General features: G+C 31.7%; 2 protein-coding genes across 2 annotated transcripts; one reads left to right on the top strand and one right to left on the bottom strand.

Annotated features, from left to right (window-relative positions):
• The first annotated feature begins 3594 nt into the window (after positions 1-3594).
• LOC123887079 (tryptophan aminotransferase-related protein 2) lies at positions 3595-13797 on the top strand. Its single transcript, XM_045936362.1, has 6 exons — positions 3595-3932; positions 4090-4349; positions 9405-9708; positions 12208-12488; positions 13044-13345; positions 13529-13797. The coding sequence occupies exons 2-6, from the start codon at positions 4090-4092 to the stop codon at positions 13723-13725; spliced, it is 1344 nt and encodes a 447-aa protein (XP_045792318.1). The 5' UTR covers positions 3595-3932; the 3' UTR covers positions 13726-13797.
• Positions 13798-14199: 402 nt separating this feature from the next.
• On the bottom strand, positions 14200-14787 carry LOC123886880 (oleosin H2-like). Its single transcript, XM_045936154.1, has one exon. It carries the CDS (start codon positions 14785-14787, stop codon positions 14200-14202), a length of 588 nt encoding a protein of 195 aa, XP_045792110.1.
• Between the last annotated feature and the right edge of the window lie 1822 nt (positions 14788-16609).

Genomic DNA, 16609 nt, shown 5'->3' with positions numbered 1-16609 from the left:
ACCAAACCACTAGATTAAGTGGTTAGTGAGCTTTACCAAATGACGAATCGTTCGGAAGAATTTGAATTTAATTATTGGATAAACAATTTATTGGTCAGACTTTACTTGTTGTCACAAGTTTGACTTGAGTTAAGTTCTACATGACTTAGAAAAGTGGAGATTGAACATTTTATAAAGTGAAAGGACCCATAAACCTAGTGTCTTAGGCTATTATTTTTTGTTCCGAGTCCAATGTAAATGATCCATCAGCTGCCATATCGTGGCATAACATTACTTTGCGGAACAAACTTCAAATTATTAGGAATCTTCCTCTGAAAATCGGATGGTTAAAAAAAAAACTTAAAATTTCTAAACCATCTTAATCTTAATTAATGACCAAAGAGCATAATTTGTTTCTTTTGTAGCTATTATTTTTCTATTTTATCTTTTTTGCTCACATGGATGAAAGAAATGTAAACGTAGCGGTGCAGCCTTTTGCCAAAAGCTTGAATATCAACCATTATACATCTACGCAATATGTAGCTACCCTTTGTTTTTCATGGTAATGTTACACGCTCAATTCATAATAGTGTGCACAGAATTAATGTTAACAAGCTATGTAAAACTGAGCTTCTAACTTAATGGTTTTGTCGTGAACTTGTGAAAATGTGGAAGCCTTGCTGCAGAATTAATCACAGGACAGAGGTAAAGATTTTTTCTATTAACTCTTTGGTTTGGTTTTTAGGGGAATGAACGAGGTCCTGGTAATTCAGACAGTTAAGTCGCGAGTTGAGTAAAGTCTGACAAAAAATTATTTTTACAAAGTCGAAATCGGATTCTTCCACATGTGACAAACGGTGTAAATGTAAGGGACCAAATTGATAGTTTTTAAACGTAAATGATCAAATTGAAACTTAAAATAAACGTATAAATAACCAAATGTATATATAGTTAAGCCTAAATTATAAGTGTAAATTTAATTTATGTAAAAAAAATTATATATATTTGATTAAAAAATAATCAATTTCTTACACTGTTAAATAATTTTTAATTAAGTAATTAGTAAAAAAAATTGTAATTAAGTTATTCAATCAACTATGTTGGGTTGAATTGAAATGTTACTCAATCAACTATTTTATCACAAAAAAATAATAAAATACAATCAACTATTTATATATGATTTTTATTATTCAATTTTTAAAAATATTCTCGTACATTTTCAATATCGTTTGGGCAATGGCAACTTCTCCTTTTGATATACGAATTGGTCGGGCATTGGTAATCTAGCGAACCAAGTTTCGTATGTTGACATCCACGACTTGCAAATGAGAGTTCAGGATGTTTATATTGATGGTAAATGGAACTTTAACTTGCTCTACACTACAATTCCGGTTGACGTCATGAACCACCTGAAATTGCTTCTTGGTTACTTGAATTCTCAAGTTGTTGATCGTTATACTTGGAAAGGGAACCTAAATGGGCTCTATACTACTAAGGATGGTTATTCCTGGCTTAACCATTCTGCTTTTACTGACAATGCCACAAATGATATCACCGGAAATGGAGTTCGGCATATTCCGGCACCGAAGAAGATAAAGTCCATGATGCCCTTCCAACTAAAACTATGCTTTCCCGTCGAGGTTTGTTACAGGTAAGTTTGTGTCCTAGATGTAACATTGAGGAAGAGACAACATTACACTGTTTAAGAAATTGTGAGTTCATAAAGTGTTTCTGGAAAGCTATCAGTTTTGTGGACCAGACCTTCTTTCAAGGTGATCATTTGTATGGATGACTGCGCAATGGCGTAGATGGTCCCTCTAGTTTTCTGTTTCTAGCCACATTGTGGTGGATTTGGTATGCGAGGAATCATCTGTGTATGGAAAATGAGGTAACCTCTTACTTTAATCTCAGGACGAACACTGAGAACCTGGCTCAACTGCTAAGAACGTGTTTTCTTAAACGCAACATAAGTCCAAACACTACAATGGTTCGCTGAAATGCACATGGTGGTATCGGGATGATTCTGAATATTGATGGGAGTAGGATCGGTAATCCAAGTACCTCTGGCTTCAGAGGTTTGATTCGGAAATCTAACGGAGCATGGGAGCACAGTTTTGCAGGAAATATAGGTCTTTCGAATATTCTTCATGCAGAATTATTGACAGTGTACCATGGTTTAGTTTTGGCGTGGGAGCTGGACATCAAGGAACTGTGGTGCTATTCTGACTCCAAAATTGTGATTAAACTGCTATCTGATCATGTAAATGAGTGACACCACTATGCAGCGATTATCTATAACATAAAGTATCTTCTCACTAGAAACTAGAGGGTTAGATTGGTGCATACTCTCCAGGAGGGAAATACTTGTGCAGATTTCTTAGCCAAGTTTGGAGCTCGCAACCCTGAAGCTTATTCTCCTATAGCTGTTTCGCCAGATGGAATGAGTCTTCTTCTGCTAGCTGATACTAGTGAGACTATTTTTTCTAGATAATTTTCTTTTTGTCTTTTCCTTTCTTCTTTTCATCTTGTACCAAAAAAAAAGCATACTTACCTTCGATTCTTATTTTAATAAAGTTTTTTTTATCGAATTTAAAAAAAAATGGCATAATTTCAGGTGTACTTATTGTTTAAGTATTTTTTTTATTTGTTTTTGGTATGATGCTCAAAAGACTTTTATATTCTTACTCCCTCCGACCATAAATATAAGCAAAAGTATCATTTTTAGATTCATTGAATATGATTAATGTATTTAGTCAGAATTATAGTCCAAATATATCAAATATTCAATGAATTTTTTTTACAATAGGTATTCATTGAATTTAAAAATACACTTTTGCTAATATTTGTATCCATAGGAAGTATTTAAATAATTGTATTTAATGTTTTCATAAAAAAAATAATAATTAATAATTGTATTCAATGTCTCACAATTTCCCATGAGAATATATTTGTAAAAATATTTATAATTGTATTATAATAATTTAATTAATTTTGGTATTTTTCAAACAATCATATCCTTATAAAATATTTAATATTCTAATTTTATCCTTTTGCTGCCCTACGCCTCTACTACATAAGACGAGTTATTCTTCTTTCTTTGCAAAATAAAATTATTTTTGTTCTCTATACAAGTGAGAACCCTCTTTTTATTCTTGCATAGTTTTTTTTCTTTTGATTCTTTTGTCATATATTTTTTACCTGATTGCATCATTAAGGTTTAAGATGTATAGTTGGTTTGTGTAGGACGTTATTGTATACTTCTTAATTTAAAATGATGTTGTTTTATTTGTTGTTATTGTTCTGCTGCATTTATTTACAGTTTTGTACCATTTCTTTCGCCATTTGTATGTCTTATACTTATGGTTGAGTTTATAATATATTTGCTTATTAAAAAAAAAACGTATAGTTGTTTTATGTTGGGGTATTTTAATTCATATGGTTTTCCACTAGAATTTTATTTTGCATCATATCTTTTATTTTGGTTTCTCAATAAAATTTAACCAATAATTATTTTTCTCGAAATTTGTATTTTAATTTATTAAACAAATTGTCTTTAACTAAAGTTCATTATCACCTCATAAATTCGTTTCTTTATGACTCAACATTAATTAAACATTAAAAATAAGCTCTTGATTAAAATAAAATTTTCTTTGTCCACTGCCACTTACTACTATATCCATTGAAAACCGGTTGAGCCTTATGGACTCAAATTCAGAGTTACCTTTTCCAACCTTTTTCCCTTAGAAATCTGCAACCAAAATTGTTTTCTGAAACATGACAACCTTGCTGATCAAATTAATAATCCTCCAATACGTTATCTTTGAACATACATAATAAATAAGTATTAGAATATTCTTTCATTGCCCAAAACAACCATTTTAGTTTCACAATTTCAGCCACAAACAAAACAAATAAACTCTACTCATCACAAAAAGTTGTTTTTTTATTTCAGGGTAAGCATTTAATTTCTTCACACTGTTTTTTTGAATTCAAAAGTTTCAAACTTTGACTAAACTTTTAACTTTACCCTCTTTCACAGTTTCACTTCTTCACACATATATATGTATACTTTAGATGTTTTTTTCTCAGTGTTCTGTTTTTGTTTTGTAGATGATGGCGAATCTTCCAGCTATGGTTTCTTTGAAGCACTTTTTGGTGTTATCGTTGGCTTTGAATGTTAGTTTAATTCTGAGAATGGTGTATGAGGGTGATCATTATCAACAAGGAAGTAATAACAACAACAACAAAATGGAAGGGTATAATCGGATTATTGGAAAATCACGTTTGGCTATATCCTCTATAACTTCTTTTGCTAATTCTACTCGTAAAGATCGTTCGGGTATCATGGATAAAGTAATCAATCTTGATCAGTGAGTGCAAGTTGCTAAGATTTATTCATTCTTTTTCTCTTCATCATATCATCTGCATTGAGGTTATTTTATTTTTTGAAACATCATTGAGTTTGAGGATGCTTTTAAGTTTTAATTCTCCATATGATTTTTCATTTATGATTATAATAACTTCCACAATAAACTCCAAAAAAAAAATAAAAAATTTCCACAATAAATAAAAATCATTTTGTTCTTTAACATGATAAGCTCTAATTGTTTATTGTCTACAAACCAGTTAGGCGTAAAGCGGTGTCAAATATATGTTGGTGTTCGATACTGACACATATAATTAGTATCAGTGTTGTATCTGTGTGTCTGAATGCATGATTCATAATTTATTGTAGGAGGGAATAGAGATGTCATTTGGTTTTCCCCCATTAAATTTCTTGTTATGCTAGCTATTAGTAATTATTTGAATTTATTTAATATATGCAAAACAATTTTTTTTTCCCAAGAATGTTAATTAAACGTTTCTCTAGGACTAAAAATCATACTGTACTTAATCTACTAAATTAATATGAACAGTACTAGTATATTTTATGATTAAGTTGTTTATTCCAGTTTGTTGTATATTTTGGGAGGGAGAGAATTGCCATTTCTTCTGCTTCTAGGGAGGGGGGCCTAATGCTTAATGCTTACGTAGCTCGTTTCTGTGCTTTGCTTCCTGCTCTAGTTTCTGGGAGAGACAGGGACAAGTCATTGTCTCTCTCACCTTATTTTTTATTTAAACATTAGGCATTTTAAATAAGTACTAGTTAATTTAATCCTCAAATTTATATAATATACACTCTTTTATGTGTTTTTTATTTTTTATTTACTTGTCAATTTTGTATAAAAAATATTTTTTGAAGAAGTTTTTATTTATTGTTTTTAAAATTTAATACAATATTAATTATTAGTTTTTAATAATACTTTTATATAATTTTTTCAAAGAGAGAAATTAGTAGAATAAAATAGTAAATAGTTAAGAATATTGTAAAAAATTAATTTATTGGTTTGCTTCTTCAAAAAAAATTAATTTATTGGTTTTATTGTTATATGTAAATAACTTAAAAATAACAAATAAAAGAAAGTATATGCATTTTATAGAAGTAGTCTTAAATGAATATCTTTAACGAAATGAATATATATAGTATGTAACAATTATGACTTATGATTAAAGAATTTATAAAAGAGTTGAAAGTGACGGGATAAAAAAAAAAAAAAATTTATAAAAGAGTTTTTCCTTTTTTTTTTCTTTCTTTCTAAAAATACAAGTTAAGCAATTATTAATATACACTTTTGCTGTCCCACAACATATGTAATTTTAGCTAATTAAAAATATTGTTTCATTTTATATGCCATTTTAAGGTATTGATAAATATATTTTTTTGACACCCGATATTGATAAATAACTAAGCTCTTATTCTCATACATTAATGAATGACAATTTTTTTAGTCTAGTAGTTAGAAATTACACCTTTAAGGTGAATAAATGAGATGATCAGAGTTCGAACTCCGATCCCTACATATAACTGGAATACACCTTTGTTTATTAACATTGGTAGTATTATTTCATCTATTTTAAAATAAATGCAGCCTAAACTTTTTAAATATATAGATTAAAAAATTCAATAAAGTTGACAACATACATTATTACACCTTTGTTAAATTAATTAATCTTATTAATTCTTGATATGTTTTCCACCATTATTATAAACATAAAGTAAAATACCAGGAGTACGTTTCAACCAAAAAAAATAAAAAATATCAGGAGTATATTACTTTGAGAGTTGTGTTTGTGTATTTAAATATAGCATTAGTTATACGGCACAATTAAAAATAAGTTACTCAATGTGGGAAAAAGGGAATAAAAATAAAAAGAGAAACATGTTAGGAAGATCTAAAATAAAAAATGTATTAATAATTTGAAATGAGACAACCCATTAGGGTTGGTCCGGTGCCAATTTGGGACTTGGAAGTCTATTCTTCTCGAGGTCTGAGATTTGATTTCCTCAGTACCAATTTGGGTAGGGTAATTTAATTTCTTCTATTTTTTTTTTTGAAATAAGACTTATATTTAAAAACATTTTATATAATAGTGACGGGAACAACCTTGAAACTTTTCTGTTATACACCTCTATTAATGAGAGGTTTATCGTTCAAATCCTAGCATAAAAAAAAATAGTATTAGTTAGGTTGGTTAAAAACAACATTTTATTTAAAGAGACTTATATTTAGAAAACGATAATAAAAGGGTCTTGTTAACATGTGCATACAGGGCACATGATAAAGTATCTTAATATAGAAATTTAACATTTAATGATACAAGACATTTAATGCTTGAAAAGTTAAAATGCACAAATTCTAAGGCATAATTTTTATTTTTACTACCTTAACATGTGCCATATATGCACATGTTAACATTCTCCTAATAAATATATTTATAAAAATACAACTTTAGTCAAAACAAAGACATTTTTATTTTACCGAAAAATATATTATTCACACATTGTCGACATAAAATACTGCGTATTTCTTAATTAAGATATATAGGACAAATATTAACAAGACCCAATAATATTAGGCTTATTAGTTTATTGGTCCCTTAAAGACATTTTAGGTTTCACAATGGTCCTTTAAACAGAAAAAAGTCGGGATTGGTCTCTTAAAGACATATATGTTTGTTATATTGGTCCTTTCCGTTAAATTTTAACTCCAAATATAACAAAAAATTCCAATGGTTAAAATTTTAAAAATTAATAAGGTTTTTGGTGGACCACTTACATTTAATGACATCCACAATTCAGTCAACTAAAACTAACATTTTTTTGTAAAAAAAAATGACGAAAAGGACCAATGTGAGAAATAAATCGTCTTTAAGAGACCAATTCAGACATTTTTTTTCTTTAAGGAACCATTATGAAATTTAAAATTTCTTTAAGGGACCAATAGACTAATTAAGCAATAATATAATATTATTATGTGGTTGAAGGGTCGTGTAGGCCTCAAACTACTAAAAATCAATGTGTTTTAGGAGCACAATGCATAGTACAAAGCAACAACAGTAATACTAGTAGTAGTAGTAGTAGCATTTTTCGAAGAATACCTATTACCTATTCCAGTTGGGGGCCATGTGCCTGATGCATAGTATACAGTATCATCTCGAAGGCTTTGCCATGACCAAATTAAATGAAAGTGCTCCTTGGATTTTGTTTTGAAGACAGATCTTCTTAAAATATTTGGCCGCCCCAATAAATCTCCTCTCTCAAATACAATCATATCATTACTTTTATAATTTAATTTGAAGATATTTATCTAACGATTAATAAAAATAGGTCATATGCATATATGAAATAAAAGATAGTTACAAGTTAGTTGTAAATATTTCATGCAAATTTATTTATATGATTTCTTCTTATCGGTTATTAGGTAAGTACCTCTAAATTATTAGGAGTAGAATAAGTTACTTAATATCATTATCATATTGTTTGGTATTAAAGGTTATGAATAATAATGTTATGTCCCATAGAATTATGAATATTGTTTTTAAGAGAATTGGTTTTGCTATTCAAAAAAGGTTAACGGTGCAACTTTGTTATCCGTTTACCTTTCATTCATATGTAATTTTAGCTGTAAAATATCTGTAGTATTTCCCTGTTACCACATGGGTCATATATACTTGGTGGGGTCCTGTATAAATGGAAGTCCATGTCTAACGTATTTTGTCTCTCTCTTTATAGCATGGCTCAGCCCATTAATTGATCATTATCTATCTACCTATCTAATTATTTTTTGGCTCATATATATGGACTCTCTAGGTTTTTATTTTCTTTCTATTGTTTCAATCTTCAATACTCCTCCATATGGTCCTTCATATTATAGAATCGTTAAGTTTCGATCGTGAGTGGTTAAATCTCACATCTACAATTATGAATGAGAAAAATATTAAATATACATCTTTTGAGTGGAAATGTGTCGTCTCTTTCTTATAGTCCTGGAGCATCGTTGTTACTCTCGAGGTCTTTCAGACTCTTCAACACTTATGTGACGTTTCCCTCTCTTATGATCGATCAATCATTTTCTGTTCTTCAGTACTCTTCCTTCATTTTCTTACCTGCCCCACTGTGATTTCACTGTTTTTGCAATCTACCCTACTGAAGATTGCTCAGGATAGCACCATCTTGTTTCAGAATTTTGATCTCAGATCATGCCCTACATCTAATTATGGGTAGATTATATTATTCTTCCCACTTTACAGTACGGAGTTAAATAGCTACAGCACGTTACATAAATAATATAAAACCATAATGTAAACTTTATTAAAAATAATACTACAAAATGATAAATTTTAGAGCATGATTGTGAAGATGTTAATTACTACTTCTTTTATACATGATGCGTCTTCTATTTTCAACCCTCCTACTCTCATAGGAAAAAAAGAGTTGCAATAATTCAGAGTTCAAGCAATTTAAAATTACAGCCAAACAAAGACTAATTAAGGATTTTTCATTAACCAACTTATTGAACTCAAGTGCTTAATAAGTTCTTTCAATAATGAATTGTTGAAAGAACCTGAATTTAATTTTTGAAAGGAACAATTTTTGACTTGATTTCACTTAACTTCCATCCGAACTTTAGATTACTAAAATCTCTTTCGAGAAGGGATTTGGTAATCCAAAGTTCGACCGCGAAATGTTTGACAAAATTATAATTTTTTTTTTTGTTTATAATGAGCTGAGGATCGAACCCAGGATCTATAACATACTACCTAAACCCTTACCACTAGACCAAACCTAATGACTTATACCAACAAATTATTTTGTTGAACCAGTTTTTGCATGCCAAAATCACAGTGACACACAGTGATTTTGTTAGATTCATTGTCAGATCATGCATGTATATGTTTCTTTTCTGGAAATGAAATTTAATTTTTAAATACAGATTTAGATTGAAATAATTAATTATATTAATGGAGTTAGTACAGTTTCTGACATTGAATTTAATAAGATAATGTTTGAAAGCTAATAATATAAACTAATGAATTATATGCAGTGGTGATCCAACAATGTACGAACAATTTTGGCGACAAATGGGAGACAAGACAACAATAATAATACCAGGATGGCAATCTATGAGTTATTTTTCTGATCCAACAAGCATATGTTGGTTTCTTGAACCAGAATTTGCTAAGGAAGTAGTGAGGTTACACAATGTGGTTGGAAATGCAGTAACACAAGGTCGTCACATTGTTGTTGGAACAGGTTCTTCTCAATTGATTCTTGCTGCTCTTTATGCTCTTTCTTCTCATGATTCTGATAAACCTATCAGCGTTGTTTCTGCCGTACCTTATTACTCGGTAAGTGAGTGATTGATCATGTGTCATTATTCCATAATGTTTATGTGATCATTCATTTATTAGTTTACTAAAATATGCAACTGTTCTCTGTCTCTATTATTGTTATATTTATGTCATTTTTAATTGAAAAGTAGTACTATATTTTGATTTAGGAATCCACTCATGTCATGTGCTCATTAACCAAAAGAAATAAAATGTGATGAATAAAAGGAAAAAGCATGGTGTCCCGGTCAGCTTGTCTCAGTTGGTAGGGACATCGTACTATATGTGTAGGAGCTCGAGTTCGAATCACTAGATTACTTGACCAACAAACATAAAGAAGGAAAAAACATGGTCGTAATAACTAGCTCAATTAGTAATTTGTTAGATTGAACACTTTTACTTGAGTTTGAACTCGAGTTTGAACTCAGTGTCTTGTGGTTGTATGTGTAAGTTTTAAGTGATGGTTGTCATTTCGTCTACGGACAAGCAGTGGCGGATCCACCGCCTGGCCAGCCCGGGCCCTTGCCCAGGCTGTGGTAAAACATTTTGGTATTTTAGGGATTAGTTTAAGGTAAAACTGATATTTTTAGGGGTTAGTTGGGCAAAACTGAGATTTTTGTTTAAAATTGTGATTTTGCTCGGGCTTTATAAATTTTCTGTACTAGAAAAATGAGTTAGAAGCATGCATTTAATATTTTTAATGTATGTATTATATATATATACACGTGGTTGTGCATAAAAAGTATTGCTCATTGTTAACCCACTTTTGGTCTGGTGGTATTGGCTTGGGACCTAGGAGTTTGCTCTTCCTTAAGGTCTCAGGTTCGATTCTCTCTAATACCAATTTGGGTAAGCTGATTTAACTTTTTTAAAAAAAAAATCTCATTGTTTAAATAGTTAGGAAGTTTATAAGCAATTGATTTTTTGAGAGAATTTTGGAATTTGTTTGGTTTTAAAGGAGTTTACTATAAATGAAATATGACTTTAAAATATGTTTATCATTGCCGGAAATTGGGTTTATCTTGTTTGGTTTTAAAGTAGCCACCTAGTGTCGTAGAGTTGAGTTAGATCTGACTCAAATTTTAAGATGACATTTGAAGTTTATATTTGTTACGCCATCCACTATCAAAACACTCGAGTCATGCTCAAAATGTCTAGTTTTAGGTGTGAGGAAGTGTGTTAAGAGTTCTAAATTTTATACGAAATGTACTTGAAAGTGTATTCATAAGTGGTGGACAGCCACACATTGAATGACCTGACAATATGTTTATAAATAATTGGTAGTCCTCGAGTTAGACTCAATCCAAATTCTAAAAGAATTTTTGCATGTGTTGAGTACTGAATCTGCCTCCTTTTTTGGCTCTTCTAGTTGTCTGTCTTCATCAATGTCTTCCTTTCTTTATCATACCCTCGCATGCCTGCACCTGATCACATGTTCTCAGTTGAAAAATATCATAAAGTTTAGCTTTCCCACTGTCCATAATTTTGAACCCAAACTATATTGTCATGATTTCTATTCATTAAAAAATAAAAGCAGAAAGGGTTATCTTGCTTCACTTTTCAGAAAGGAATCAGCAATAACATCACTGGCAAATTTAAGTGTATTTAAAATATTGTTGAATTTTAGCACAAAAAAATAAATATATGGAGAACAACATAAAAGGTGTTTAATATCTTTTATTAATATAGTTGGGGTGATTGTCAATTTATTATGATGATTGATCATTACCACAATTTAAAACTACTCATTTTTGGTAGCCTATACCCCTGATTTTTATAACGATTTTTTTTTCAACTAAATTAGTGGCTAGAAATCAATCGTTAGTTGGTTCAGTGGTGATTGACGCCGAACTTGGTAGGGAGGACCGCGGTTCGATCCCCCGCAACTGCGATCGGGAGGGGGCTGAAATCATTTGATGCCAGAACTGACCGCCGAACCAGATTAAACTGGCGGTGAAAACAAAAAAAATAAAATAAAATTAGTTGCTAGGATTTTACATTTTTAAAGCGAATAAGTGAGTGTACTAGAGTTTGAACCCCTATCTCTGCACATATTATATGCAATGTTCCTACCAACTGAGCAATGCTCACGGGGACTGTAACGATACTTGGGAGGATAATTTAGATTTTCCTAATCAATTTTTCTAAAAAATTGAACGAAGATCATATTTAATTTTTTTAATCCTTCTTAAGTATTAGGTTAATCATTAGGAAGATGTAGCCAAACTCTAGAATCTGTGTTCTCAACAACATAAAATGAAATTTTGTCCTTGTAGCATCGACTACCGACACTTTAAATTGAAAGTATGTTCAGTGTACGACACATGTCAGTGTCCGACAAATGTGATTATATTCAATGCATTGCTTTTTTTTTAAATTAGTATCGGTGTCGAGTATGTTGAAGTGTGAGTGTCAATGTTTCAGTGGTACCTGCTTTTGTGCTTCATAGAATTTTGCTACCTGTTTTTTATTTGATCAATTGATGGTTTTAACATTGAATTGCCAAATTACTTGCAGTCCTATCCATCAATGACAGATTACCAGAAATCAGGACTTTACAAATGGGGTGGTGATGCAGAGAGTTTTGACAAAGATGAGCCTTACATTGAGCTGGTTACTTCTCCAAATAACCCTGATGGATATATAAGGAAATCAATAGTGAACCGAAACCAAGGACTATTGGTTCATGACCTTGCCTATTACTGGCCACAATACACTCCAATATCATCTGCTACAGATTATGATCTTACTCTTTTCACTGTCTCAAAAAGCACTGGTCACGCTGGAATGCGCATAGGGTATGCTCATAATACTACGTTAATTTCTTTTATAAGTTAAGATCAAAGTTAATAGGTTAAAATAGCATAAGAAAATTATATAGAAATATTAGTCATTTCGGAATTGAATCTGCTGAGAGACGTTAATCCCTTAAATAAATCTCATTATATAGAAATATTAGCGATTTTCAGTTCCTACATGAGGATAACTCTGTGTTCACCCAAAGAAAATTAATCATGAGTTATACCACTGAGTGCATGTTTGGATTAACAGTGAATATGATAAAATTGAGGTGGCATTATGATTTTGCTTAAGTCTCAAAATTTAGCGTTTTCTACAATCATGCATATTGTACAAACTCACCGTCTATTCAAATATACACAAAGTCCAATATATAACTTTACTCAATTTCAATAATTTGGTTTGTCATTCAAAATTTCAAATACCAAGTTCAAAGAATGATACATGATTGGAAATCATGCAAAATATTTTATAGAAAAATCATTGCATGTTTGGCAACACGGTAATTTTACAAAAGCTACACTCTAGATCACATATATGATTTTCACATGTAGGTGGGCTCTTGTTAAAGACCGCGAGGTAGCAAAGAAAATGACAAAATTCATAGAGCTAAATACGATTGGTGTCTCCAAGGATTCTCAACTTAGAGCTGCCAAGGTTTTGAAAACCGTTTCTGACTGCGAAGAAGAAAAATCCGAAAATGGAGTAGAATCCTTTTTCAAGTACAGCTACAGGATGATGGAGCAAAGGTGGAAGCTACTAAGAGAAGCGGTTGATAGTGGTGATTTATTCAGTTTGCCCAAATTTTCTTCTGCGTTTTGCACCTTTCTCAATCAAGAGTCGGAAACTCAACCAGGTAAATAATCGCGTTTACATTAACTACATCACACAGTTACTGTGTAATCTAAGTCATGACCGAGCTTGATTATAGCATGTAACTGTGTGATATTATTACTGCAGCGAATCATTTAATGCATGTATGCAAGTAAATTTTCATGTCTAGATATGATTTTTTGAACATGTTTTAAATTTCTTGCAGCATTTGCATGGTTGAAGTGTGAAGGGGATATAGAGGACTGTGAAAGTTTCCTTCGTGGACACAAAATTTTGACTAGAGGTGGTAAACAATTTGGGGCTAGCTCAAAATATGTAAGAATTAGCATGCTGGATACAAATGATAATTTTATGCATTTAATAGATAGGCTATCTACAATACAAACCAAACAACAGCAGTGAAAATGGAAATTTGTTACTGACATTGTATTTATGAATAATACTTAAATATTAATAATGATAGTTCGGATATAATTATGCTCATCCATGCATAAATAAAATAGATGATTTATCTTTTTTTTGATAATGCTAGATGATTTATCTTTGAAAACTAAATCTAACCATTTATTTGTCATGCATTGATTAAGCTCATTTAGTCAACTTTAACTTTCATAAAACAAAGATGAAGCATTGAATTTGAAATCAATTTGGAATATCCAACCAACAACCTGGCTTGGAATTTATTGATAGATGCACAACACAAAAACTAATTTTACAATGTACCACACATTTAAACCCCTAATAATCATACAACATACTAGTACAATTTCTTTTAAATTATTACTCACCACTAAGAGGAAAACATGCTTCAGAAAGAAAAAAAAAAGTACTACTACATAGAAAACACAGAAAATTAAACTTGGGCCTCAACCTAATTCACGACGATTTCACTGTTTCTTTTCGGGTTTTTCCTACTGGACGTTGATCACTCTGGGCCTCCTGAACCTTATATTGGGCTTTACTTTCAACACGGTTACTCACATCCTCAATTATCTGGGCCTGATTAATATTAATTTGGGCCTGCTGGCCCAGATTATCATCAACTTCTAAACGACCGAGCTTTTGATTATGCTTAATTTTAAGCTGATCAAAAAACCGTGTGCGACGGAGATAAGAAGCAACCCAAGCAAACGAAGAGAGTGAAGTAATACTAAACGCACCGGATGTCAAAAATCCGGCAATGGCGAAACCAATGACAACTGCGGCCGCAAACAACACCGGACTGAAAAAAATAAACAGAGGAGTGGTGATGGCGAGGCCAATGACAGTGGCAGTGAGTGTTAGACCGGCCAGGATGAGAAGAGTAGCTCCAAAAGGAACAAGAGTGGCGAGTACTATAATTTGTGAAGTTGAAGGGTTAAACTTAATTCCTTTTCTTGTTCTTGTTTGAGTTTGGGTGGTGTATGATATTGGTTGCTGCTGGTAACCGTAGTAGTAGTCATCATCTCTCTGAGGTTCAGCCATTGATATAATGTGTTAAGATTCTTAGCTTAGTTTTTCACTACTAAGGTTGTTTTGTTTTGTTTTGTGACATAGTAGTAAGAGATGTGGAGAATTTAATTTAGGTATGGAGAAGGGGAGGGGTGACACGTGGATATGGGGGGTGAACACTTGTTAAGGAAGAGTGTGATTGTTGCATGTGAAGTGGTAGATGTCGTTTGATTGTGTGGAAATGTGTTTCAATTTTACTGTGATCACTGTGCTGGTTGTTCTAACGGTGCATATTCAAAGATAGTGTCTTTGTCATCATTTGGTGGAGTGTATTGTGTGTTGTCTGCATTTTTATAGATGAAAAATGACAGTAGATATTAAATATTCACATATACAAGATGAAGGGTTCAAAACAATATTGTGTTGCATGTTTTCCTTACTCAGCTTTGTGTTAAATGAACTTGAATTTCATCCCAAAAGCTAACTAAAAAAATGAGAGTATTTAAACACATTTATACAGTTAAGCACATGAATTTGAATAATGTGGGACTCAAACAACTTCAACACCAACTCTCAAGTCTAACGTGGACCTAGATCCAATTCCTACATTGCAATCTGTAATTCGGTTCTCGTACCATTGTAAATTTGAATTTGAACTATGCATGTTTCTCATCCAATCCATGTTAAAATTAGATGGATCAACAAATTTACAGAAATACCTTAAACTTAATACTAAGTAGTGTGGTTAGAGCATATCTTATGGGAGTTTTTTTGGATTGATTATGTTACTTTCTTTTTTGCCCAAATTGCCACATATTTCCACTGGGCTACTCATTTTGATTGGTGGTGTCCAAATTGTGTTGCCTTCAAATTTTGAGATAGAATTTAGGATTGGGGGATTTGTGCCACATGAACATGTCACCAAACCAAACGCGAGTTCAATATTACCTCCGATCATAATGTATTAGAGTCGATAGGATCAATAAAAAATGATTTATTAAAATAAGTACATTGATTTTGTTGACTCGATTTTTTCTTATTTTTAAAATTGGATAGAGTACTTATGAATCCAATTAGTGGCGTTATTTTAGGAATTAGGAAAGGGAGGACGATGATGGAGAGGAGTTTAATTTCTACCGTTCACTAGATTATGGATAACATAGATTACAAGTCGAGCAATCCCTTTCAATTGGCTAATAAGAATGATCTTCTTCTTGTTCACACAAGCTCTTGATGAATTAGTTAATGTACCAATTTGGGTATGGAAAAGAAATGGAAGAAAAAAGAAGATAATAAAAGATGAACATTGATTAGAGTACAATTAGGAGGAAGAATTTTTATTGTATTTGCAATCTATAATTTAAGAAAAATATAGGTGAAAGAAAATATGTACCGCAAGCAAACATCATCCTTACACCACAGCCAAAGGAGAGAAAAAAAAATGAGGTGTAACTACAAATTGTGGGTGTGTGTATAGTATTTCCCACAAAGGAAGGGATGTTGGGTGAGGTGAAAGCCCTCTTTTAAGATATCCATCTAGAACCGAATCTCCAACCGGCACTAAAATTGGCCCTGCACGGGGAGTGCCCCTCCACTGTGGGGAAGCATAAAGATCGATCAATGTCGTGATGATCACAACACATTAAGATGTCAATACCTAGTAGTTAAGATGTTTTTAGTGGGTCTATCATCAATGTTCTAGTGCAAACAATATATCTATATATGTTTTTCAAAAGACGTCAAGACCAAAATAAAGCAAATGGACGACATGTTACTTCGATCTCACACGAGTCTATACTTCGGCAACTTAGGTGGGAGGGGAGGTAGAAAATAAGGAGGAGTCTGTGAATTTTCA

The sequence above is a fragment of the Trifolium pratense genome, linkage group LG5 (genome assembly GCF_020283565.1).
Source record: "Trifolium pratense cultivar HEN17-A07 linkage group LG5, ARS_RC_1.1, whole genome shotgun sequence".
Lineage (NCBI taxonomy): Eukaryota > Viridiplantae > Streptophyta > Magnoliopsida > Fabales > Fabaceae > Trifolium > Trifolium pratense.
Note: the sequence above shows the minus strand (reverse complement) of the source record. Positions and strands in the feature narration are given on the sequence as shown.